Genomic DNA, 27,801 nt, shown 5'->3' on the forward strand with positions numbered 1-27,801 from the left:
CTAGGGGCGGGGCCGGGGCTGCAGAGGCGCCGGCTCTTACGGAAGCCCGGGGAGCCAAACTACCCCAAACCCTAACGTGTGTCTTCACGCTCGCGGTGGCTGGGTTTGCTCGCGCGCGGGAAGGAGGCAGTAGAAGACTTCGGTACGTAGTAGTGGAGTGTTACCTTGGCGTTACGTGTCTCAGTCTTGCTAGTTTGCGCTGGGCCTTCTTAAATCTCCCCTGCTAGAACCTCCAAACAAGCTCTCAAGGGCCTTCTTAAATCAATCATGAGTGGGTGGAGAAATGAGAGGTGGATGTCGGACACGAGAGTGATGGATGATGGATAGATACATAGTGGTAGAAGCGGAGCAGTTTATCGTCGCGGAGAAGTGACCAGTGTCACCGACATTCCCTGCCTTTTATCTCTTTTGTACTTTAGTGGCTCTACCAGACAGTTAAATAACAAACAAGGTATTGTACACAGTGTTACAGGCTTTTGAGTCAAATCATGGAATCTAGAGCAAATTAACACAAGGAAGCCCCACTTTCCCCATCTTTTCGCGTCAGTTTTTCACTTTTCTTACCAGTAGGATTGCTGTGAGAGGGTAGTATGAGATGGTAGTTTTGTAAAGCGGTGCTTGGCATTTAATAAGTACTCAGGTAAATGGTCAGGATTATCTTTATCTTTATTATTGTGTTATCTATCCATCGTATCCTGAGTAATGACACAAGAAAGGTCAAGACTTTAATGGAAAGCTGCTCATGATAATCACCAGTATAACTTAATCACCCCCAAAGCCGTGGCTATGAAAACATATCTTAAAATCCTTTAAACCTTTCAGTCTTTTTTTTTTTTAGCCTTCGGAAACTCTTCAAGATTTAAACGTGAATTTTTATATTGTCTATAAAGTTTATAGCCTTAAAAATTACACGTAACAAACTTCGTGAAAATTTCACTTCACCTCCCAGCATTTCTCTCATTTGTAGAATGAGCTGGTTGGTCGGTGATTTCTAAGGTTCCTTAACCGGTTCAAACATCCGACATTTGACTGAATGACATTTCTGGTGGTACAAATAAAAAGAAACAGAAAAACTAGATTGGGCATGGAAGCACTTGATGTAAATCATAGCCAAAGGAACCAAGCTTTTTTGAAAGAGAATTGAGCATTTCTAGTAACTATTTCCTCACTTATGTTTATTCTTCCACTTTCCTCATCCTAGGTTCCTTGAAACTGCCCTGAGGTCACCTACACTGTGGTCAAGGTCTGTGGACACTTTCCTGTCCTCATCTTGCTGTACTTAATCTCTAGTATTTTACCCTATTGACCACTCTCCCCTCCTTGTAACTCCCTTGCCTCGACTTCAGCATTCTTTTTTTCTTTTATCTTTACAGCTACTCATTGGTATTTTTAGAGCTCCTCTCAGACCTTACAACTAGAGGTGGGTTCAGTAGGTCTAAGGTTGCTATTACTCCAGGAGAGTGTAAAGGGTGTGTCAAGTGTATTAACGTCAGCTGAATTGCTGTTGCACATTCTGAGTATACCACATCAAAAGGAGAGACTGAAATCACTTGAATAAACACAATGGAATTCTGTGAGAATGGCACCCAAATATAGTATAGTAATGGAGAGCTGACAACTGGATGATTTGGTTATCCTTTGTGTGTTGAGCCTGGCATCTCAGAAGGAAAGATGCAGAGGAGGGACTGTGAAGAAAAATTTTCCACTTAAAGCAGAGCTTATTTGGTGGTTATCAACTGACTATTGTGTTTCAGCACAATAGGCTGATTCTGATAAGGGTCCATAAACCTCAGTGACTGGAAAGTGACACTGTCCTCATTGGACTTAATTGCACTTTCCTGACACACAAGCACAAGGATATTTACTTTACTTCAATTGTTTACAAACCTGTATATTCATTCTGTCCTATATCCAGAGCACCAGTTTCCAATGCTTAATTAGCATAACTCCCATGAGCTTCCCCTTTCTAGCACTTAAAAACTCTTCTCCGTCTCAGTGAAATCAGTGAAATTCTTCATAGAAATGGGTTGCCTTACCTGGGAAGTTAAAAGATCCCAATTTTGTGTTTTTTTGTTTTTTTTGTTTTTAGCTCTAATGGTATTTGTTTTACTCTGAGAGTGAGAGGCAACCAGGTGAGAAGCAACCAACACTCCACATTCAAGCCATCTTGAATGAATTATTTGTTGTTTTACAAAGCTACCAAGCTTCTTCCTGCCTTACCTTTGCATATGTTGTACATGGGACTGTCTGCAGATGTTTAGCTCTCTATGAAACTCAGCTCATGTGACTTTGGGGGGGGAACCTTCTTTACATCCTCTGTTAGATGCCACTTTGTCATATGGTTTTGTACTCACCACATACTTAGTGGTATTTATTGACTCAGCTGCCCAACCCCTTCCTACTAGAGACTTTTGAAAGCAAGGAGAACCTCTTATCCAGATTTGCACCCCAAACCCTCAGCACAGTATCTAGGGTAGTGTTTCTCAAAATTTAGCATGCATCAGAATCATCTGGAAAGCTAATTAAAACCAACACCTGAGCCCCACCTCCAGAGTCAGCTTCAGTTAAGTCTGGGGTCCAAGGGTTTGCACGTGTAACAAGTTACTGGGTGATGTTTTGCTCCTGGTCTGGCGAATGGTGCTCAGTAAATGTTCATTAAATTATAAATTCGTTTTTAAATTTGATTTGAAGCCAAATTAAAGCATTTCATAAGCTATCCAGAGTAAGGTAAACACGAAGTCCTTGTTACTCAAAATGGGGTCCTTGAACTACCTACCTACATAGGCATTACCTAGGTGCTTGTTAGGGATTTGTAAGTTCTGGCCCCAGGAGAGACTAAGTGAAGCAGAATCTCCATTTTAACTAGATTGTCAGGTGATTAGTATGCACATTAAAATTGAGAAGCACTGGTCTAGTGTGTATGTGCTTGTGTTTTCATTAGTATTATTTTGGAGTTTTTTTTTAAGATTTTAATTATCTATTTGAGAGAGAGACAGAGCATAAGTGGGGTTTAGAGGGAGAGGGAGAAGCACACACTCCACCGAGTGGGGAGCCCTTCATGGGGCTCGGTCCCACGACCCGGAGATCATAACTTGAGCCAAAAGCAGATGCCCAACCGACTTAACTTTTTGGTAAGTGCACCAATTAAGCTTTTAAAAAGCTTTCAGTGGGGGCACCTGGTGGCTCAGTTGGTTAAGTGACTCTTGGTTTTAGCTCAGGTCATGATCTTGTGGTTGTGGGATGGAGCTCCACGTTGGGCTTTGTGCTACTGTGGAGTCTGCTTCAGATTCTCTCTCCCTCTTCCTCTCTCTCACTTTCTCTCAGGTTCTCTCTCCCTCTTCCTCTCCCTCCCTCTCAAATGAATAAAATCTTAAAAAAAAAAGCCTTAAGTGTTTAAATTAGGTAGTGGATTTAAGTTTAATCATTATTCATGGAACCTTCTTTAATACAGATTTCTGAAGGCTCTAAGTCAAGAGCACAGGACATTTTCCAGACACCAGAACACAAAAGGACGTAAAGGTAAAATGGCTAACTACTGAAATGGTAAATTATTTCAACAAAAAGATAATAGTAAAGAAACATATGAGAATTAAAATTAGAGAATAGAAATGCTTCACTCTGATAACAATTTTGTAGAATTTAACATCTTTGTTAAGTTAAAATTGCAATTTCTTAAAAGCTGTAGATTGAAGATTAGACATTTTAATGATATGTTGACGTATATACATTTATTTTTTATTTTATTTAAATTCAGTTAGCCAACATATTACATCATGAGTTCCAGATTTTTAACTTTTAAAATAAAGTATATTTTTAACATAAGTGTAATATTAAGAAATAACATTGTCCTTCTGATATTTTTTCTGTTACTTGTTTGCACCTAATTAGCAATGTTTAGTAAAATTATAATTATGCATTAGTACAACTTAAGAATGTTTCTATTAAGTATTTTAGATTACATATGAATTTTGTAGTCTCTAAACTCATGCCAGATGTTCCAAATGTTCAAGCAAATGTTATTCCTTTGTGAGTCAGAGTAATCTATTTTAAACAGAGAATTTTTATAGCACTTAAGAAAATGTAATTAGAGTATAGTCTTAGTAGATTAGCTTTAGGGGAATTATGTAACAGGAAGAACAATATAAAGCTGGAATTTCATCTACTTTAGTGTTTTAAAAAATCTTTCAGGTTGATTGTTACAGAAACAAAGCCTAAGAGAGAAAGAAAAGTAATTGCTTCTTTCCAACAGAATCATTAGTTCAAATCTGGGAGTAAGAAGTACATGCAACAGAAAACAAAAGTAAAAGAACAGCCACCTCTGAAGTCAACCATTCTAATAAAAAATGTACTAATAATCCAAATTGCAAGTGATTTTTTAAACAGGAATGTGGAGGAGCTATTCATGCTTAAAGGAGAAACTAAATCAATGGTAATATGTAAATGAAACAAATTTATGGAGCACTTCTTACCTGATCAAAGCTTCAGTCCCACGACATAGGAATATTCCATGAAATGAAAATGCTCTCAAGCTTTTAAAACTAAAAACTATTGTATTTACATGGTGGGAGGTTAGAGGTAGTACCCCCAGGATAGAACTGTCTTTATTGTGGAGCAGGATTAAACAGATAAGTTTATTCCAATAACATTAATTATTCAAGGTCTATAACTGACTTGACCTGCTCTGATTCCATATCTATATTAATTTGCTAGGGGTGCCAAAATAAATACCACAGACTAGGTGGCTTACACAACAGAAATTTTATTTCCTCACAATCTGGAGGCTAGAACTCCATGATTAAAATGTCCAAGATTGGTTTCATTCTTGAGGCCTCTCTCCTTGGCTTATAGATGGCCATTTTCTCCTTTTGTCATAACACGGTCTTCCCTCTCTGTCTTTATCTCCTCTTCTTTTAAGGACGCCAGTCATCCTTGGATTAGGGCCTACCCATATGAACTCATTTTAACTTAATTACCTCTTTAAAGGCCCTATGAATTAATATGAATTCTAGGGAGATATAATTCAGTCTGTAACAAATCCCAGCATACTTTGGTTTATAATATAAATTCTTATAAAGAACAAATTAAAGAATATAATATGCTTAGTTAAGGCAACACTGCTATCCTTACCTGTAGGACATTGATTATTTCTCACAGTGGTGATAAACGGCTATTCTGATTTAACAATCACTGTACATTTGATCAACGTGAATCTGCCCTTGGGAGATGTATCCACTCTGAGCTCTCAACCGATCTGAATTTTGAGCCTGAGTGCCTGACTTTGTCAAAATCATCATTTATGTCATGTTTCATTTTCTATTTGAAGAATCCACTACCAAAGTTAATTTGCCAGCCTAGGTTCCCTAGAGCCTACCATAAACAAATGACAAACATTTACCTGCTGCCACTTTAATGGGTGGCACTCTCTCTGGGAAGCAGGTCAGGAAAAGGTAGAAGTGGAGGCTGGCAAATATAGGTGTTACTGAGCTGGCCATAGCTTTGGAACAAATGCAGTTTAATTGCTTAGTCTTTTATGATATTTTCATGGAGGCCTTAAGAATTACTGCACTAAGGAACAGCTTATCTGGGGAAAAGGAAGGGAGAATTTATGCACCAGCTCCCTCTTGTGCTACATCTCTTTGGTCAAAGATAACCCTCAGGTCGTGTTGCCAGATTTAGCAAACACAAACAAAAAAAGTCCCATGCAATATTTGTAATAGAATTACATAAAAAATTATTCATTGTTTGTCTGCATTTCATAATAACTGAGTGTCCTGTATTTTACCTGGCAACTCTACTCTCAGGACATTAACACCCATGCATTTCCTGGCAGCTGCAGGGCAAGCTAGAGCTTCCCCAGACCCATGCACAGGCACCAATGTCCGTTTCTCCTCAACACAGTGTTAAGACGGTGGTGATGGTGGCCAGCAGGCAAGGCAAGAGGTAGAGACAATGATGGGGAGGGGTGTGGGCAGGAGGATGCAGGCACAGCCGCATGAAGGTAGGGTGATAAATAACATAATTTTCTCTAAAGATGAGTCAGCATTATCTCATTAGTATCTGTGGAATCATCCTGCATTAGACACTGGGAATATACTCGTGAATAAGATACAGTTTTTTGCTATCAGGGAGCTTAGAAAATATAGCTTGACTATTATATGTTGAGCCCTGGTTTAAAGATACTTAATGAATGCTAGTAAAATGAAATAAATTTTTTTTTTTAAAGATTTTATTTATTTATTTGACACAGAGAGACACAGCAAGAGAGGGAACACAAGCAGGGGGAGTGGGAGAGGGAGAAGCAGGCTTCCCGCGGAGCAGGGAGTCTGATGCAGGGCTCGATCCCAGGTCCCTGGGATCATGACCTGAGCCGAAGGCAGATGCTTAACCGACTGAGCCACCCAGGTGCCCCGAAATAAAATTTTTTAAAGTCTTTATTTTTAAGTACTCTCTGAACCCAATGTGGGGCTCAAGCTTACAATCCCGAGATTAAGAGTTGCATGCTCCACGGACTAAGCCAGCCAGGTGCCCCTGAAATAATTTTTAAAATATTACCTCATTCGGTGGGTATTTTCCTAAATGACTATCTTGGCAAAAACAAACAAAGAAAACCTCCAAAACCCCAAAACTATTACATGTATTGCTTTCTAGATACTTCTACAAAGAAATAGATGGTCTCCATCAAATATTGAAATTATTATTCAGTAAGAAAGAAAAATCCATTTGTATATAACATTTCAAAAAAGAAGTTAAAACACATTAAATAACACTTTTTATTTAGATGTTCATAAGGCATATCTATGAGAATGATATAAAAACATGGCATGTAATTTGATAGCAATATTTTGGAGATTACAGAGTTTTAACAAATACCCATTACACAGTTATAAAGAAGATGGTATTTTTCCAAGCAGATACAAAATATCTAATGAAAGATCAAGGCAAGAAAATGAGTATAATTAACAGTGGAAAATCAATTCTAATGTGAATCGCACATTATCCTTTAAAAACTTTTAAAGGTAAGATTTACTGCAATCTAGTTCATTCAAACAGTGTTAAACAGTATCACGACAAAGAACTGAAGGCCAGAATGGATTTGTTTTGACTTCATATAAAGAAACCCAAATATACAGCAGGTCAAATATAGGAAAAGGGAGTCGAATAGTGAAGGAGTCAAGATCTTTCTAGTTTCTAACTGGCATTCCTTCCGGTGTGGCCTTGGTCCTCTTGGACATTTGCCAGGCCTCCTGTTGTATCCACAATTCCGGCAGCAAGATGGAGGAATGAGATAAAGAACACATGCTGCTTTTCTTTGAAGAGACTTCTAAGAAGTTACTCATACGTCCCCCTACATCTCACTGGCCAACCCTCAGTCCCATTGGGACACCTAACTGCAAGGGCAGTTGAGTAATGTGATGGGCAGCAGCTTTTCAAGAAGTAGGGTAACCAGACATTGGGAGACAACCTCCAGTTCCTCTGCAGGCTGGATACCTGCAAAGCTATGAAGGACCTTCAAGGAAAATCTTAAGAGGATACTTCCTTGAAGCTGGCAATTGGAAAATCATACAAAAGCACCTGTTTTGGTGATTTCATTTAGCCTATCCAGCCACTGGGAGAATCCTATATGTATAGCCTGCCCTAATTTTGGATGACTGCATGATGGAAGGCCAATGATGTGGAAAATTAAAAAAATAGCAGTATGTATGTGTGTTAGGCTGAACTAAATATTGTTTTGGACAGAATCTCTGAATATTAGCACTTTATAATTTTCTTGCATTAAAAAAATTGAAGAACCCATTCATTCCTGTAAAATTCACTGTTCAAAGGTAAGAACAGGCTGTGTTTCCACGAAAATCAGTACAGGTTCATTTAGAGCAATTACATATACTGAATATTTACCAGAATTTGTTTTACTGACTTATGAACAATTGAGGGTAGAGCATCTATCTCCTTTTCATGACAACACATCACAAGTAGAAATCATAACACGACTGAGACATGTTATACTATGTGTAGCAATACTTTAGATCAGGAATTCACAAAATAATTTCAACACCAAATTTTAGGCTGTTTGAATACTTATTTCAAAACAGATTCTACAGACACAGGTTCAGTGTTTAAAGTATTCCTAAAGAAATAGTTATGAGTTACATTTATGGGTACTTCATTTAAAATATCACATAAGAAACCTGCCATTTCACAAATAAACCTCTATTTGGGGGCAAAACTCTTCGTACAGAATTTATTATGAAACAGTTTAATGGCAAAAGGCAATTAAAAACAATTAAAATTTTATCATGTAAGAGATAAACAATACAAAAATCGGATATGATATATTCTTTTTTTTTAAAGATTTTATTTATTTATTTGAGAGAGAGAATGAGAGAGAGAGAGAGAGAGAGAGAGCACATGAGAGGGGGGAGGGTCAGAGGGAGAAGCAGACTTCCTGCCGAGCAGGGAGCCCGATGCGGGACTCGATCCCGGGACTCCAGGATCATGACCTGAGCCGAAGGCAGTCGCCCAACCAACTGAGCCACCCAGGCGCCCCGGATATGATATATTCTTGAAGCCCTTTTACACAAATAATTTTCATAATTTGTAAGTATGAATATACCTTAAATTACTATTATCAAATTAATTTTGAAAGTAAAATTCCTTAATCAAGTCAAGATTAGGCTAATTTATAAGAAATTAATCAGGTAGCTTAATACTGGAGCTCACTAGCCAATCTTGTATGTAGCACAAAATAATTATCTCCAATAAATACCTATAAATATAATTTCTTCATACTTTAAAATATTTTAAAATTTAAATAAAAATCTCTACATGTAGACAATCTGGGCTAAATTTCCATATATGCTTTGAAAAATATATGTTAGCATGAATATAATCTTATTTAAACATGGTTTTAAATATTCTTAATAGAGGAGACATATGAAATCTGCACACAAACGCTAAATAGCATGATTCAGCCCATGATTATTTTCCTCTTAGGAAAAAATTACTTAGTTTTTTTGCATAGGATTAAGACTGGGTATATTTTCTACATTCTTATAATTTTCTCAGGGGCACTTCTCAAAATACACATCAGGAAACAAACCGCACTACTTGAGTTCCCACCACTTTCTCATACCTAGCAAGAGCAGAATTCCGTCCTACTTCTGAGGCCAGAGTAATGACTTAAAAAAAAGTGATTATGAGAAATAATGAGTAAGAAAAATAATCTGGTAGAAAATGGTAAAATAAAGCAATTAAAAGTCAATTAAATAAACAAAAGTCAATATTTCTGTATTTTTAGAAAGGCTTTTAAACATTTAGAATTATAATGAATATATTACATTTATTCTAAAACTTCAAAATTATTTCATCTTTGTAGTACTAAAAAGGAGATATTATCATTTGAAACAAAAGCTACATCCTATATACATTTTCATAAATTTTGTTTTTATTTTCACATTTTCAAAGGCCCCATTTATCTGTAGTAGTGATAATGTTATTTATAAATGATTATTTTTTTTTAAAGATTTTATTTATTTATGAGAGAGAGAATGAGAGAGAGAGAGCATATGAGAGGGGGGAGGGTCAGAGGGAGAAGCAGACTCCCTGCCGAGCAGGGAGCCCGATATGGGACTCGATCCCGGGACTCCAAGATCATGACCTGAGCGGAAGGCAGTCACTTAACCAACTGAGCCACCTAGACGCCCTTGATAATGTTATTTATATTATTGGCTACTTAATATACACATGCAACAATATAATTCAATAGTCATCTAACTTTTAAGAATATTTCATTGTATTTTTACATTAACTGGTGAAAGCATGGTCTTGAGAGTGAAACTTGAGGAGCAAATATTGAAAATATGCTGTTAATTTCAGTAATGCCCTACAACAGTTTATGGGTATTTCCCTTTAAAAGTTATCACCCAACTGAATTCTACTAAGAACTAGCAAGTAAGTGATTATCAAGAGGGAAAGAACAGAATTAAAATAAAGAAAATGGAGAGCTCAATTAAGAAGTACAAGATACTTAAAATTCACTGAGAACACCAGAGAATCATGAGTGATTTACCAAATTGACAGGGTGCAGCAGTAGGGAAAGAGCCAATGGTGGGAAAGGTAGCTTCCACTAAATAAAACTCCTTCTATGGATGCCTGGGTGGCTCACTTGGTTAAGTGTCCGACTCCTGATCTTGGCTCAGGTCGTGAGATCAAGCCCCCCAATTGGCCCCTGGGTGTGCAGCCAGCTTAAGATTCTCTCTCTCCCTCTGCCCCCACACCAAAACTCCTTTTATTGTGGCTGCATTCAGTAGTACCTCAGTGGGTAAGTTTAGAAAAGTTATAATTTCAGGCTGTATAATTACATAATGCATACTTGTATCTTATCTGCAACTTTCTAGTTTAATAAGGAAAGAACAAATGGGAAAAAAATGTTGGGCATTCTAATCAAGGTTTGAACAAAATGCAGTTTTAATGTGGAATGTCAGCACTAAAAAATTTTATGAATAATATGTATGATTATTATATCTCTAGAGTAGATTTATAATTAACCACTTTTCTTTTTTTTAAAAAAATATTTTATTTATTTATTTGATGAGAGACACAGTGAGAGAGGGAACACAAGCAGGGGGAGTGGGACAGGGAGAAGCAGGCCTCCCGCGGAGCAGGGAGCCTGATGTGGGGCTCAATCCCAGGACCCTGGGATCATGACCTGAGCAGAAGGCAGACGCTTAATGACTGAGCCACCCAGGTGCCCCTAACCACTTTTCTTAATATCCTTAATGCTTGCAAACTGGTCCCTACTGAACGGTTGAACAGGCAGGAGGACTTCTCTGGAAGAGAAAAAACTCTACAGGGATTTTTAAAGATTCTATAGGACCTCAGCCATTCATTAAAACTGCTATGGTCCTATCTCTCCTAGAGTCCCTCACTGCATAGGGAATCGTATTGGACCGCCATGGGTCTCCAAGGTCATGTCCCAGGCAAGATCCTCTTGCAAGGTAAGGAACTGTAGTTTATCCCACAAGCAATCATAAATATATGATTGTAATATTTTCATAAATTTTTGATACCCACAACACACTGTAAAGAATGTCAATGCCTTTACTGACCAAAGAGGAAGCATCCAGATTGGCATCATGGTAATGCATGGGGACGGAGCAGGGACCATCAGCCTGGCGGTTAAAACTGGAGCCTCTGAAATAGGACTGCCTCGACTTGAATGCTGGCTCTGCCTCTTACTAACTGCATGACCTTGGGCAAATTACTCTTCTAACTTCTGTTTTCTCATACGTAAAATAAGGATAGTAACTACCTCTGTCGTGGACTTGTTGTAAATATCAACATGGGATAATATAAGTAAAGTGCTTAGAACAGTGCCTGGCATGTTACCATCCCTCAGTGAACGTCAGTAAAATCTTATAGCAGATAAAAGTGGGGTCTGACCAACGTGCAACAACATAGATCAGCTGACAAACAACTATTGGTGGGTAAATTTCACACCTTCCCTTTAAGTGGAAACAACTGTAAGATTCCCAGGCTTGGTACCTTATTAGAAAAATCACTTTTGGAAGCCAAATATCATGGTCTTCTCCCTAACTAACATAATAACAGGCAAATGAAACTGCTCTGTAACAAGATAAGGAATAAAATCTTTCATGAGGTACATATTATCAGTATGCATTTCATGTCTCCATTGCATTTCAACTATAATTTCAGATTCGATTTTTTTTTTAATTTGTGTTTGTTCACAGATCACACTGGTTCATATAATTAATTACATTCTTCAAAATCGATCTTATGAGAAAAATATAGGAATGTTACCATTTACCCTTACCTAGATGCTAATGTAATGTGACCTTTCTTAAAGTTAATGTGTGATTATGCATTTCTATTTCTTGAGCTGGATAACAATGAAAACCTTAGGTAAGCTTCAGAAAAAAAAAAAAACACATATCCATTAAATTATACTAAAACTTAAAATTCTGCTGGTTTTTTTAACATTATGTTGTATCTATATTATTAACCAGAAATATCTTTGCCTGATTATGGAATACAGTTTGTTAAAATAACAAGAGTGTTATGGTTGTGCAAAACAAAATGGACAAGTTGACAACAAAAATTCATATTGCCAAAATACGACATCTGTGAAAATTAATTTCAAGAAACTCCTACCACTAATTTGGTTGAGATCTTACTGGACAGATTTCAGCCCACATCAATTTGACAGTGCACTTGCAAATGACATAAAGAAAGTCATAAAAACAATGGCATGAGTGGAACTCTACATGGCATCAATGAAGCACCATTTATCATCACATTACTGTAACCCTCTCCGGTGAGAGATGAGGGACTGCTCCTCCAATACCTTCTTCTAGAAATTGGCTCTTTTCCCAGCCTTTTTTAATTCTCTTTAGCTTTCGGCTTACACATGGAAGGAGTAAAATGATCTTACCCAGAATTACAATTGAGGGCAAAACAAGAGCAAGAACGAAGTTTGGTGGGGTGTAAAACCGGTAGTACTCTTCTTCAAAAGCTCGTTTCCATCCATAAATTAAAACATGGAAAGTACTTATGAGCAGAGCGACATATCCAAGTGTAGACTTGGGTAGAGGAGGAAGAAAAAGAAACAGAGAATAAGGAACAAATTATTCAAACTCATAAATTAACCTGTCCAGCTACACCATACTTACAGTGTGCTAAAACTATTTTATCTTAAATTATTGTGCTACTCTTTGTTCTCTATTGAATTAAACAATTTTAATATTTCCATAAATTTCATATATATTTATTTATGTGTTTGCACATCTTATTTTATACAAATAAAGCCACACTGCATATAGTTTAATACTGATTATTATATCAAGAACCTTTTCCTCATGTCATTAAATATGAAAACATGACTCAAATGCTATATAATATTCTATTGAATGGATGTGTTATAAATTAATCATTCCTTTTTTGTTGATCATTTACTGTTTCCAACTTTCCTCCACTATAAGCCCTTTTCTGTATTTTGGTTTATTTCCTTAGAACTTATTTCTAATAGGGGGATTACTGGTCAAAACATCTGGGTTTTCCTTAAGAGTACTGATGAAAACTGCAGAACTTCTTTACAAAGGTTATCCACATTTCCACCAGTTATGTGTATTAAAAAATATGTGTATATATATGTATATATATTCACATATATATACATATATAATAAAATTAAGTGCTGAAAAGCATTCTCATTGGGTATACACTCCCCCCACACCCTGCCCCACATATATATACTAGCTGGAGGTAAATATGAAAAATCTTATAGTATTAGCATGTAATATGAATAACATTTCAAACATGTGGTTTTATTGACCACATTAAATGAAATTATTAAGAGTACTTCCATTAAGCGGTTCATAGGTGAAAATCTAAAAGGTCAGGATTCTGGGCTCCCTAAATTACTACGTTTGATTGCTTACTTTGAGAAATGGTCTCTGTAACATCACATCAGTCTAATGATGTAATGTCTAACTTCACTGGGAAAGGATCAACTCTCTAGCAGAAAGCTGTTCTGTTTTACAGTTACTCATCTCAATTTAATGATCACTTGCACCCATCTTTTTTTTTTTTAAGAATTTTTTTTTTTTTAAGATTTTATTTATTTATTTGAGAGAGAGAGAGAGAGAGCACATGAGAGGGGGAGGGCCAGAGGGAGAAGCAGACTCCCCGCCGAGCAGGGAGCCCGATGTGGGACTCGATCCTGGGACTCCAGGATCATGACCTGAGCCGAAGGCAGTCGCTTAACCAACTGAGCCACCCAGGCGCCCCCACTTGCACCCATCTAACACCTTTTATCAGAGGGCCTTCTATTTCTATTCAGGTGTGATTAAACTGACAGTTGGAAAACTATTTATGTTTTCTTTCCTTCAAAAAGGAAAAATGAATTCAGATAGGGAGATGCCCTTAACTTGAATGAGCTCTTTAGATGACTTGGGGAAAAAAAAAAAAAAGCTCAAGCACATAGACAAACAAAACAAAACAGAATTGAGTGTACCACCAAATGAGAGTCACCCACATATTGTGCTATAAACTATTTGGATACAACCAATACTGACTTTGTGATAATATAGGTGGGGTCTAAATTTGAGTTACATATTTTATAAATATGTACATTTATTAAGTAACTCTTATTGGAGAAGGTGAATGTTTATTAAAGAACACAGAGCCGTTTTGAAACCCTTTTGTATATACTCACAGACACATATATACAACTAACACACGAAATACATATACGAACAGGATTCATAAGGGTGGTTGCTTGTTGCAATCCATCAGCCCAGTCACCTAATCTGCCACTATTTGTGTCTGTGTGTTTACACACACATTTCTTTTACAATATTCAGACTGACCTCCCCACTTGAATTCAAATTAATGATATTTTTCTAGACGGATCAGAGTGACTCAAAATATAAAGAAATTCTTCACTCATTGGTCAAGTAACAAACTGACTTTTGGCACTGAACTTGATCTAAGCTTACCCATCCCCCACCTTCATTTTTTTTCTTTTTAAAACAAACTTTATCCATAACACAGTAGGCAGGGCTATCAAAGTCTTCTAGTAGAATACTGTACTGGTCTTTTGCTTGCTAAACCAGAATGGTCCTAGGCTGGCTTCCAGCAATTTTCGTTCCTTGAGCTAGATACATAAATGCAGCCCCAAAGGCATTCTTTTAAAAAAAAGCATATTTAAAATTAAACTGTACTTAACACTTAAATTCTATGCCGCCCAACCTCTCACCAAAAAAACCCACGTACCTGAATAAAACTGAATTCCCTCCAGTTTAAAGCATTGCTCACTGACGGGATAGAGGTGACTGCCAGGAGGGACAGTAAGCCAAGGCTCATTATGCCAAAGGAGATATACATTTCAATTCTCCAAACTTCTTCCTCGTTCCAAGAGTTTTCAATATTTGCATGAACCTAATGAGAGTAAATGTGAATTTCCTCTATTTGGCAGAATATTCACAGATTCAGCACAGTTCACTCTTGGCATAAGAATACATCATATATAGACATATTTAAGCTGTATTTTTTCAATTTAACAGACTGGGATGGAGAACCTATTACCGGATGGTATTGTGCCAGATGTGGGGAAAAGAGAAGGGAGAGTTAAATAAAAGGAGGACTAAGAGTCTCTCTTTCCTTGCATACATGCGAGGGGGTGGGTAAATCTGCCACCTACACTGTCATACATCACAGTTACAGGGAGTCTGGAGTCCCAAGACCAGGAATGCCAAGTGGTTGGTTCCAAGGTGACATAAAAAAAGTACTGGCAGTTAGACTTAGTTTTGAAGTACTTTTCTAAGTTGGTTTAAACTCGGTTGACTATTTTGGGTACATCCTGGCTTTAGATCAACTTAGAATCCAGGAAGAGAATTTCTAAATTATGTATCTCTTTTTCTCACTTGAAGAATATTTGTATGTAATTTATTTCTTTTTTCTTACTTTCTTTTCCTCAGGAAGCTGAGATTTCCCTATGGATAAAGTGAGACTGAACGCAAACATTTATTCTCTTGAATTGCCTCACTGCTATGCTTTTCCAACTGTCCTATTGCCTCATTCTTCTATAGTACTTTTCCAAATGTCTTTTCCTTACATTGATAATACATATATAATCAAGTCAGACTTGATTAACTCTGAATGTGTGGTATTCTCTATAGGGACTACTTTCAGAATTGTCTGTTTACATGTAAACAATAAAATTAGAGTATAAATCAAAGGTTGGACTCCCTGGGCTAAAGCTTTGATTTAAATAACTATCTATTCATGGATAACAGATTCTAACTTAACATAGTTTAACTCTGTCCAGTTCCAGTTAACCAAACAAACTTGGAATTAAAAAAAAAAAAAGTTAGTTCTGAGCCTTAGGCCCCTGGAACAATCATACCAACATCCCGAAAAAAGCCACAGAGCTCCTCTGTGGAAAAAGGCTCTTATTATCTTGTTTGATGTCTACACAACAATACAGAACAGCAACATACCTCGGTAGACCCAGAGCTTACAACCTGCACCTACCCGGCCTCCCAGTTCATTCATTCGTCCCACAGATAGACTTCGTGAGCACCTTACTAGGTGCCAGGCACAGTTCTAGGCATTAGGCATATATCAGTGAACAAAGCAGACAAAGGTCCCTCCTCTCATGAACTTACATTCCGATGAACTTACTTGCTGATAAGTCATGTTGAGAAACAAGTGTCTCTCTGACCTTCTCATTGGTAAGCAGTTTATTGTACATACAATAAACAAGGAAAACATAAAGTGTATCAGGAGGTCGTAAAGGCTATTGAAAAAAGTGAAAGTAGAGCAGAGTAGAAGGGCCTCAGGGAGGGGGAGGGTAAGGGCTGAGGCAGAAGGAGCTTGAAGAATTTAAGATGGTGTCCAGGCTCAGCCTCCGTGAGGGGCTGAGATCTGTGCAAACAACTCCATGCCCAGTGAGGGGGCTGGTGGAGCAGTTATCAAAGCCTTAGTATTCAGTTAAGAGAAGAAGGGTTTTACAGAGACAATGGCTTAAAGAACATCAATTTACTAATTTTTTTCACACTATTTTAGGTTGAAACTGTTGAAATAGGCCTAAGTACCAAGCGCTACATACTTGGATCATGATGCCTTGGTTCCTTATGAAATGCAAAAGCTCCCATTTGTTTTGGTGCAGTGTCCTCGCTGTCACTGGTAAATGCTACATCAAACAGCATCAGTGAAACCCCTCATGTTACATTTGCTGAATGGGAATCATTGAGGAAACTCATACTCGGCTCCATCATCAAGCTCCTTGGATGAAGCTTTGTGAGATTTTCGTTCAGAGCTGAGTGCTATAAAGGTTCGCGTCAGGAACTAAAGCTTCACCTGAGTGATTTCCTCCTCTTTTTGATAACAAAAGCCTTGTATATGTATGCCTCCTGATCTTGGCTTCCTATTTTGTTTTGTATTTTCAGTGGTTCTAATTTTATTGCATATGTTTACTGAGAATTGCCTATCATTTCACAGAACACGGCCAAATTAAACATTGAAATAACTGTTTAATGCAAAAAGCAATCATTGCAGTCATGACAAAAAAAAAGGAATGAAAAAACCTACTAACCCTTTATTTCTGTTCTTATTCTTCAAAGAAAGGGATAGCAGCAGCTTTTAGCCTAAATGATTTTGAATCGGCCACATAATTCTTATACAGAAACACTGTATAAAGAACAAATTCTTTCCCCTCCCTAAATATGCCAAAATTTCCATCACAAGGTCTGTAAAATTTGACACTATTTTAAATCTCACATTTTACAGATTATACTGATAAAGTATTTTACTAGTATCTGATGAATAACAAGCATGTTCCATACCTGCTGATAAGCCATGTTGAGAAACAAGTACCGCTCTGACCTTCTCATTGGTAAGCAGAGGCTGTAGGCAACATGGACCGAAGCGAAGAAAAAACTTAGTAATCCAAGCTGCTTTCTGCACTGTAACCAGGTCTCCAACCAAGGTGGAAATTTCCTATACTTGGTGCCGTAATAAAGCTGATAAGCAGCTCCCAGGAGACCTGCTAGGTATACCAGGGACAGCAAAGTAATGGCAACTATGGGCAAGGTTTTATTCACAATCTCAATAGGAATCTTGTAAAAATCACTCTGCTGGTTTCTAGCATATGGATGTATCACATCTCTGATGAAGGAATAAAGAAAGAAAAACGTGGCTAGGCTAATGGCGGCTACCACTGGCCCTCTCCAGAGAGTAAAGAGTCGCAGGGGTAAATTTTCAATCTCCCTGGCTGATGATAATGATCCCAAGTCAACAGGAATGAAATTCAGCTGACGGGCAAGTTCAATAACCTGTTGTCGAGCTTGAATATTGTTGCTGCATATATAGACCTGCGGCAAAAACAAAAGACTCATCAGTACTATTGTTTATAAAAATGGTGACGTTCACAAGGTCCACTTCATGTATGGAGCATGTGATGACCTCGAGTGATGCAAAAAGTTGAGATAAAGCATTTATTAACATATTAATCTATTTATTAATAGGTTAAAACAGTGTCATAGAAACAACAAAGTCCTTGCTACCTGTGATGATATGAAAATAAAATGCAGGAAAAACCGGCTGGAACCTGGGATTGGGGCATCTGCAGGGGAAGGAAGGAGGAGGAAAGAAAGGTTTCTAGAACGTGTGGTTCAGTAGCGGCAAGGTAAGGTCTAGGTGGAGTTCAGGGTGGGGTGGGCTCCCCAGGCTTCCGAGGACAATACCTTATTCTAAGACTGCAGTGATTCTGTCTAGTAGAGGGATTACAAGCGCTGTCCTTTACAGACATTCAGCAAGAGAGAAGATGGGCATGGACTTTGGATGGTTGAATTTGCAATTAAAAATCTCTAACTTATGTCACAATGCTGTACTATTTGTAAAATTTATCTTTGGCTTAGAAACCGATTCACCAGGTTATCTAAAAAACCATGAATAATCTCAAGTTATTATATTGCTTCATTGATCAGAATATGAAATTCTTTCATCTGTAAATAAGGATACTATACCTGTGTGGGGGAAAAATGGTATTATAAGGCTTAATTTAAACAGTAAAGCAACTGCCATTATCTAAGATTAAGGTGTTACTTCTATATAATGAAGTGACGGGTGGGGGTGAGGTTGGACTTTCAAACTACCTAAACCTCTTAGAAATATTACTGTAGTTGAAAATTCAACAAATACTTGTTGAGCACAAATTCATTGCTGAAGTGAGCCACCCTTACTTATGGGTAGGTCAACTCACTCAGGGCTCGAAAAATATTGCCATAAAGTCTCTGGGTAATGTTTGGGGAAAACAAATTCCTAAATATATCCCTGAAGATGTTTATATAAGGTCTCTGGAACAGACCACACTGAAATATTTGCATGCTAAAATCTGCATCATGCTGACAATGTAGAGCTCTTTGGATTATTAATCTTACCTAACGTTAGCCAGATGAATAACAAAGTCTATATTATTACACAAATTTTCATGAACTTCTAAAGTGGAGTGGGGAAGAATACCCATATTCCAAAGAAATAAAGAAAAGCATTCTAAATTAATTTATTACAGCTGTGACAATGCTGACCTTTTTTTATTTCTTGTAAAAAAAAAAACAAACCCTGTAATAAAATTTAACTATAAATATAACCTATAAACTGTAACATTTAAATTGAAATAAATTTAAAATTCATTTAATTTACAAACCTAAATGTATAAATCAAACATTCATAACAAAGGCAGGACTATGGAATACAAATGAAACTACTTCTGTAGCTCACTTTGAATTCAATTCCATATTTTTTGTAGTTTGTATTTTTTGTAGTTGTTAAAGAATTAAAATTACCACAATGATGGGCAAAGGATTAAATTTAGGTTTATCCCTAGTTTGTTTGGTATGTATCCATTCCTAAACTTTGATGGATATCCAAAAGAAAAAAGGATTTAGAAAGTATATAATCTTTTACTAGTCTTCCAAATTAAAGATTTGAAAGTGAATGGTTATCACGGTGATACAATACTTGAATTCATTTTCTAAGACACTGAATCTAAGGCATGAACTGTCTTTATGAACAAAAATAATAAAAGTACTTTATCATCATGCTCACCTCTAATGCATAACGACACCTTTAAAAATATTTAAGGTGCACTATTTTATGTGTTTACTTATAAAAGCTCTCGTTCCATAAAGGCATTGATGGAGCTCCCCATCTTCTTTATTCTCAAGTTGAGCTAGATAGAACCCATACCCTAAAAAAGAACCTAAGAAATCCAATCTACCTCCCCACACAGATTAAAATCTACACTTTAAATAAAACGAACTGCACTGTTTTAAATTCTACGAATAATCTTCATAAAATAAAAAGGCTCTTCTAAAGCATTCTTCTTGAGGATCATACTAAATAGTGTTTCTTACACAGATGGAATACTGTTACCAAATAGCTGCCAGGAAGGAGGAGGGAGGGGGGGCGGGAGAGAGGAGAGTTGGGGAGATAGACAGAGGTAGAAAAAAGACATGTTTCTTATTGTTTCTATTTTTGAGAAAGCCAGGAGAGACCCAACGCAATGTGTCCCATTATTCGTCAGCCAACTTTGCCCTTTCCTGAATTAGCTGGTTATGACAGGAAAGTCCAAGTAATTTTCTCAGCTTTCCACATTATTTTATAGGGATAGAAATGTACCCTTATAAGGTCAGGACATGAATTTTCAGGGGCTCATACACGGTTTTCAAAATGATAATCACTGGAGAGTGTCAGAATGTGGTTTTTAAATGTCTGACATTTGTTTCACTATATGAATACAAAATACCAGATAAATACCAATAAAATTGGGGATTAAGAAGTACAAACTTCCAGTTATAAAATAAGTAAGCCACGGAGATGAAAAGTACGGCAGAGGGAACACAGTCAATAGTACTTTAATAATGTTGTGCGGTGACAGATGGTGACCGCACTTCTCATGGTGAGCACCGAGTGCCGTACAGAATTGTTGAACCACCATCTTACATACCTGAAACTAATATAACACTGTATGTCAACTATGCTTCAATAATTAAATAAGAAGAAACTAAAATTTTAAAAATTAAAAAAAAAATACATACCTGCCGGCTGGCGTCCTTAGGTCCTAACTGAAGTGCCCAAGCCGAGACAACATTAAAGCCTTTGACAATCAGGGAATCCGGGAATAATGAAGCCAAATATTCAGCATTGGATTCTGGGTATTGGTTTATCCTCATATTATTGCTCACATCAATCAGGATTTTACCCACAAGCAGATGTCTCAGGTCCCAAAGGGAGGTGTAATGTTCTCTATGTATAGCAACAAATATTATATTTGTTTTTGTGAGAGCATCTTCATGATGAGTGACATCAACCACATGAGGGAAAAATTCGGAAGCAAACTTGGGATTTCTACTTCCTATAACCACATGATAGCCACACCTAATAAGTCGAATCGTTAGCGATTTGGCAAAATCCCCACTTCCAATTACACCCACAGTGACCTTCCTTGCATCTTTGATACCATTTATGCCATTCGGCAAAAAAGTTTCGCTAAGGTTCTTAGGGCTTCCCATCATAGAGATCGATTCCATGATACAGGCTCTTTCAAGATCACCAGAGAAATCCTAGGGGAGAGAAAATAAAATCATCAATTACCTATTACCAGGCATTCATCCACTTCCAGACATTATAATAACACCCCTCATTTCTAGAGGTAAAATATTTTGGCAAGCTATAAAAACCTTGAACCCAGCCAGACATAACTTGTAAGCTAACAAAGGATGTCAGAGTAGAAAAATGAACTGTCACAAAGTTGATATCCTAAAGTGGGGCTTCTAAAATTTTAATGTGCACATGAATCACCCGAGAATCTTGTTAAAATGCAGATTCTGATTCAGTAGGTCGGGAGTGAGGCCCGACAGTCTTCCTTTCCAACAAGGTGGTGCCAATGGCTGCTGGTCTCCTGACCTCTCTTCGAGAAGCAGAGCACAAAAGGCAAGAGACTGAAGTTTTCGCCTAGAATTTTTTAAAAAACACAGTTCTACCAAGTGATTACCCAGATCAGAGGCAGCCAGTCAGAAATGCCATTAGAGGTGGCGGGGACTGTGCTAGCATGTGAGGGTATACATGACAAGAGAAGACAGAAAAGCCACAAAAAAACCCTATTTAAAACTGGCTAGAATCATTCGGGGTGGAGTCTATAAATTATCCTAAATACCTCAATAGCTAATGAGTGACCTTATTATTAAATGACAGTAAGATAGACCAGTTAATAAAAAATGAACCCCTCCCTGGCATTTAAATAATATTTTAAGAAAAACAGACTTTAAAATATAACAGAGGATTAATTAAATACCACTGACTTCTATCATTCATGATAGAAGGGATATTTCTCAAGAAATGATATTTCTTGAGAAAGTTTTCCAATGAAAATGGGATTAGCAATGTTTTTATGGTCTTAAATTACACAATACTTATGAAATCTTTTTCTTCCCCTTTTGTTGGCTTCATAGAATACGATGCAGTTATTTTTCCTGAAAAAATCTGTCAAATTCTCTTTTACTTAAGTGACTAACATCGGAAATGTTGATATTTGTAATAACTTGCTCAAGAAAACACATCAGATGGCCATGAATCAGTGTCGCTGTTGGATCTGAACAAAAAATACTCTTCCGTTCCATCCCCATTGTACAATTTCTCTTATGCTTACAGCGGATGTGGGTCACCACAGAGGATTTAATGGATTTTACAGGAACAGGTAGAATGCTTCAAAAAACATGTTTTGGGGTTTTTTACGAAAGTTAGAATTTAGACTAGACACGGAAAAACTCAACTTTTTACCCTACAAATGGATCACAATGATCACAATGACTCCAAAAAACCTGTAAGTTCATCTTTAGAAAAACAATATTACCTAATACTCATAAAGCACATTCTATGTACCAGCTGTTTGTGCTGTTTGTGTTAACAGACTGAACCCCACGACCGCTCTATGAGATAGGTGCTAATATTGTCATGCCCATTTAGAAGATGAGGAAACTGAGGCAAGCAGAAGGTAATTAATTAATATGTCCAAGGTGATGAGTGCGAAAGTCGGGGAGCCAGGATTAGAGCCCAGGCAGTCCAGCTAAGGCCCGTGTCACTTTGGTGCAGGTACAGAATTTAAGGGCTTTTTCTTTAGGGGGTGGGGGGACAAGCTGGAACAGTGATGGTTGTGCTCAGGTTAGTATATTCTCCTTCTCTGGCCGTGGTTCACTCCTCAGCATTAGCTAGTGATCTTAATGTCTAACTCGGATCCTGGGAAAGGAGAAAATGCACTCTTTTTGAATCTATTACACGTTTCATTTCACACTTTTCAAGACGGAAGGGGTGGTAATTATCTGCTCCCCATGCACTCAGAAGACCAGGCAGAGGTCAGAGGCGCTGGAGTAATACAAAACATCAACATCCTCTTGGAGAGATCATGGGCTATCTTAGGAATCAAGAGGAGTTAAAGGAACCAGAAGTCATTAAATTAGTGCTCATTTCATTCAACGATCCAAGGTGACCTGGCCAACATACCCCTAATCATATATGTTGCCTAAGGGGGAAAAGAGTTACTAGACTCACACACAGGAACCCAAGTGTCCTGCCTATATCCCAGTCCCGAGTTCTGAGTAGAGATTGTGGCATCTCCCAAATTGCCCCATTGGCTTTCAAACACACAAGCAAGAGCATGAAGCTTGCTGACTCTGCCTGGTGCTCTGGGAGTCACAGAGGATCCCATCACTTGAGTAAGTGGAGAGGCAGAATTGTAGTCAGAGCTACTAAAGCAGTGGTTCTCAGCTCTAGCTGCACACTGCAATGACCTAAGGAGCTTTAAAACACAGTGATACCTAGTCACCTCCACCCAGATTTGTGTTTAATTGGTCTGGAGTCCAGCTTGGGCATCAGGATTTTTTTTTTAAGATCATCGGGTGTTCTAACGTGGCCACGTTTGAAAACAACTCTACTAAACGATTCAGGATTCAAGCCAATATTTAGTTTGCTATTTGGAAATAACAAATGTGGCATTTTGATCCTCATTTATGCTCATTTTTGCATTGTTGTAATAATGAAAAATAACACTAGCCAGAGAGTAACAGTTGCCCCGAATGCGGGAAGCTGAGGAACATGTGTGCTGCCCCGCCCCCTCTCCTCCTCTGGCAGGAGCAGTGTCAGAAGGACCACTCACTATTTTGCAATATCCCTTTCCCCGCTTTCTGGAAAGGTCAGTACCACTCCTTAAAATGTGTCATCCCACTGCACAGCATACTTTGTTCCTGTTGTTTCATAACATCCAGAATGGTCATAACATCCCAGAATGGTCCAGCAATGGTATCTTTTCTTTCTGTCTCACAAGGGACTCCAGCTCTCCAGGCATCAGAGGCCCTGCTGATTGGAGTGGACGGGTTTCCAAGTGGACTGACTTGCTCTAGAATGCTGCCTACCAAATTTCCATGTGAATATGAGATCTTGTTAAAATGCACATTCTGATTCTCTACGTCTGGCGTGAGGCTCAAGATGCTGTTTCTCCCAAGCTCCCAGGTGATGCCCCTGGTCCTAGTGGTTCATGGGCCACACTTTGACTAGCAAGGCCCGAGTCTCTCTACCTTTTCATTTAATGCTATTCCCAGGTAATACAGACGAAAGAACTGAGAAGACTATGGCATTGAGGGAAAGTTTTGTTTTTGAGGTATTGAGGAGGAAGGACAGGCTGAGGCTTCTGAAATCTTGTTTTCTGAGTCTGTTTCCTCTGTTACATGGGAAACAAAGAGGTTGTACTTGACGCCTGCAGTCCAATACTAAAACCCTTTTGTTTCCAAGTCTTAAAGCTATATAATAATAGTAATATCACTTTATATTTAACACTGTGACACTTCAACTTTATGAGCTTGATTTAAAAGTGTATTTAAGTAGCACATGGGTTCCTTGAAATTTCAAGGTCACAGTTTTCTTGAATGGCCATCTGACCTGCTCTTTGCATTTAATACTTCAAGTATTAAATCATCAGGGTCAAAGAACTGGATTATACTCAGCTACGTGGCCTCCTAAGATTTTGTTTAGAAGGGTTTCCTTGACATTCCTCTGGCTGAATGGCAGCTGTTATGCTATATAAATAGAACCTAATTTGTTTCACATATAAACATCTAGGGCATTAATTTGTCCTCAGAGATCTGGATGACATCTACAACCTGATGATTTAGATAGGTTATCAAGAAACTGTAATCCCCCAGAGCCACAAGGATGGGGTAGGTGTATTTTTGACTTTGCAAGGCCACATCTGAACCTTTCTTCTCCTTTCCTACAGACACTCAGCTCCTCTGAGGCTCGTGGCACCTCGTAAAACCTCCCTCTAAGCACTGTTGTCCTCTACAGACTTCTAGCTTACTCTATCACTAGTGACTTTGACAAACATAGTCTTACACACAGTCTTCCTCTCTGGGCCAACCAACAGTTGTCATCCTTCTCCAGGATGTCTTCATTCAAATGGATAAGGCGTTCAACCTCATGGCCTCTTGTTTCCATCAGTCATTCATCAAAAACAATGAATCTCTGCTCCACCCCACTCAGTCATTCACTTTCTGACATCTCCAAACACCATCTCGGAGCCTTCCAATAATCTTAGTCAAAGAGTTGCAGTGATAATTCAAGTCAGCGAAGAAAGCTGATGCACTGATCCACTCTTTTCTCACTCTCCATCAGCCTCCTCCTGGTTTCTCTTTACCCACCCTAGATTCCACAGCATATAGTTATGGTCACTTGCTTAAAAAGATCAACTCTTGTTAAGGACTAAATGCTTGTGTTCCCACCCCCACCCCCCACCGCCTGCCACCTTGAATTCTTATACTGAAATCCTAACTCCCAATGGAAAGTATTAGAAAGTGTGGACTTTGGAAGGCGATTAGGTCATGAGGGTAGAACTCTCTTGAATGGAATTAGTGCCCTTATAAAATAGACCTTAGAGAGCTCTTTCTCTCTTTCTCCCAAGTGAGGACAGCAAGATGATAGTCTATGAACCAGGATATGGGTCCCCACCAGACACTGAATCAGCCCTGTAAATAAGAATGCAATAAATATTCTTTGTTGTTGAATGTATCAAAAAAATGTGAGGACCAAAAGACATGTAATAGGTCTACAGGTAAGATCCCTCTCTTTGCTGATCAAGACATGGCAGGCCAAAGTAAGTGATATGTCAATGTCATGGTTACTGGCTGAGCACTGAATAAATGCCTCTCCTGATGTCCTGATTGTGTCCTTTTTGGAAACTGCAGTCCTACTCTTTCCAACTTCTGAGGTACCCTCTTTCTCACCTTTCTTACTCATTTATGATCCTTTCTTTAAAATTGTATTTGCCTTCATCTGTGCTACATTTTCAGTATTAAAATATAATTACGCTCATTCACTACAAGTATATTTCCCATGTCACCAGTAAAACAAGAAGTGGCTTGAATACAGCTTTTCATTTCCTTTTTGTATAATTAGCTCAATTTATCATTGTTTATACTGTCTCAACCACCCCCCCCAAAAAAGACTGACTAGCTAAGTGAAAGAAACCGCAAACCATTTCTAAATAGCCTGCAAAATATCTAGGATGGGTATTGTTCTTCTGTAAATAGCTTTTAAGCTTGGAAACAAGAGAGGGAGAGATGCAAGGTAAAAAAAAAATACAGACTCACCAAAAGAAAAAGAATAAACAGAGGAGATCAACACAACCAAAAAATAATAAAAGTGGAAAGACTGTGTGGGGGGTGGGTCTGGGCAGGGAGGCCGGGAGGAGGTGTTTTGGAGAGAATTTTAAGGGTCCCCAGGAGTGGGGCTGTTACTAGGACTCAGTCTTAATCCTGAGGGTGGGGGAAGGGGCAGGAGTTCAAATTCTACTTCTCCCAATTTCACCCACCACAGTGATGAGTGATAATTAACCATGGCCCGGAATAAGTTTTTCCATCTAAAAAACGAACTGCCTGAGGAGTAAAAACTGACACCAATCCTTCTCCAAGGGGTGGGGAAGATAATAAACGGAAATCTCTGGACAAAATTTTATCTCTCTGCTCTATTTTAAGAGCAAGATTTTTAGGGCATAATTTTCAACAAGTTTTGGCTGTGGCTGAACACGGGGCTCAAAGATAATTTAGGACACTTCAAAGAAGAGGCCAATTACCTCCTAACACATAATGGCCTTAACACACCAGGGTCGCATAATTGGCTAATAAACAAAATGACTACTAGAAATACTTTTTCGCAAAGCAGCGCTGCATGATATTCTGTGAGACGCGCTGCCTGAACCCAAAGTGGTAGCTAGACTATTAGGAAGGCGAAGGTAACCTGCCCGTCCTTTTCCTGTGGGGCACATCCTACCTGGGACGGTGTCTCTCCCGGCCTCCCTTCTCCTGGGCCCAGCCTCAGGACTTTCTGGGGAGCTCGCGGAAGACCAAGAGGAGTAGAAGGCGCAATCGGTGGAACAGACACCCTTCCCCCGCCTTCCCACTCCCCACCTCCCGGTGCCGGGAGATGAGGACGGACGCCCGCAGAGGGCGCGGAATCCGGGGGGGACCCAGGCAGCGTGTGGCAACGACTGCATCTTGACCCTCAACCCCGCCGCCGCCACCTGGTCTCGCGCTCCTCCCCGACCCGCTCACCTCTGCGCCCCCCACGCCGGGCTGGGGCGAGCCTGGCGGCTCTCCGGGCGCGGCGCCCACTCCCCCAGGGGCCCGCCCGGGCACCAGGGCCTAGGGACCGCGCCTCCGTCGGGCGGCTGCAGGGTGGCTGCCGCGGCTGTCGAGCTCCGGCTGCTTCCCCGCCTCCCCAAGCTGGATCGCGTATTGCGGGAGAGAAGGAGGAGGAGGAGGAGGAGGAGGGAGGCGCGCGGAGGCCGGCCTCGCAGTGACGCGCCGCTAGGGGCTGCGCGCGGGGAGGGCGCGGAGCCCCAAGCGGGCCCGGGAACGCCGACCGGAGGGCCGCGCGGGTGGAGGTGGGGAGCGGTGCGGCGCCCGGGAGCTCGGAGGGGCCCGGGCGGGGGGTGCGCAGAGAGAGCTGGGGGAGGACCGTGAGTGCCGACCCGGGCAAGCAGTGCCGCGGGGAGCTCGGCTGCTTCGCCCCGGCTTTGAGTATTCCCCGGCCTGGGAGCTGCGGAGTATTCGCCGCTTGCCTGCGCCCCGCACCCCGCCTTCAGTCTCCGCAAGGCTCCCCCGTGGTTCCTTTTGAAGCAGCTCTGGAAAAATCAAGCCCACTTCTCTACTCCACTGCTTTTGTGCTGCGTAGTCG

At 39.2% G+C, this 27,801-nt stretch overlaps 1 protein-coding gene and 1 long non-coding RNA gene across 3 annotated transcripts; one reads left to right on the top strand and one right to left on the bottom strand.

The window, feature by feature from the left end:
* LOC123835602 (uncharacterized) lies at nt 1–25,953 on the top strand. Of its 2 annotated transcripts, XR_010406544.1 has the most exons (6): nt 3–142; nt 1,202–1,243; nt 3,452–3,519; nt 10,916–10,994; nt 18,045–18,205; nt 23,900–25,953. It is a non-coding gene; the product is annotated as an uncharacterized LOC123835602 (long non-coding RNA). The 2 variants fall into 2 exon arrangements; XR_006788784.3 differs by lacking the exon at nt 18,045–18,205 and having other exon boundaries at nt 1–142.
* On the bottom strand, nt 6,850–27,722 carry STEAP2 (STEAP2 metalloreductase). The gene is made up of 5 exons (XM_045864766.3): nt 27,177–27,722; nt 20,619–21,143; nt 17,364–17,891; nt 14,791–14,955; nt 6,850–12,596 (listed from the first exon to the last, which is right to left on the bottom strand). The coding sequence occupies exons 2-5, from the start codon at nt 21,108–21,110 to the stop codon at nt 12,309–12,311; spliced, it is 1,473 nt and encodes a 490-aa protein (XP_045720722.1). The 5' UTR covers nt 21,111–21,143; nt 27,177–27,722; the 3' UTR covers nt 6,850–12,308.
* Between the last annotated feature and the right edge of the window lie 79 nt (nt 27,723–27,801).

This window comes from Mirounga angustirostris, unplaced genomic scaffold (genome assembly GCF_029215605.1).
Source record: "Mirounga angustirostris isolate CCGP_5_RB_7025 unplaced genomic scaffold, mMirAng1.0.hap1 SCAF_12, whole genome shotgun sequence".
NCBI lineage: Eukaryota > Metazoa > Chordata > Mammalia > Carnivora > Phocidae > Mirounga > Mirounga angustirostris.

Excerpts from the sequence above, each read along its gene's own strand:
- STEAP2 (XM_045864766.3), bottom strand. The coding sequence starts at position 21,110 with ATGGAATCGATCTCTATGATGGGAAGCCCTAAGAACCTTAGCGAAACT. Across the intron at positions 17,892-20,618 it reads CTAAGGACGCCAGCCGGCAG|GTCTATATATGCAGCAACAA; the intron begins GTATGTATTTTT and ends TTTTTGCCGCAG. Across the intron at positions 14,956-17,363 it reads TCAACATGGCTTATCAGCAG|GTTCATGCAAATATTGAAAA; the intron begins GTATGGAACATG and ends TACTCTCATTAG.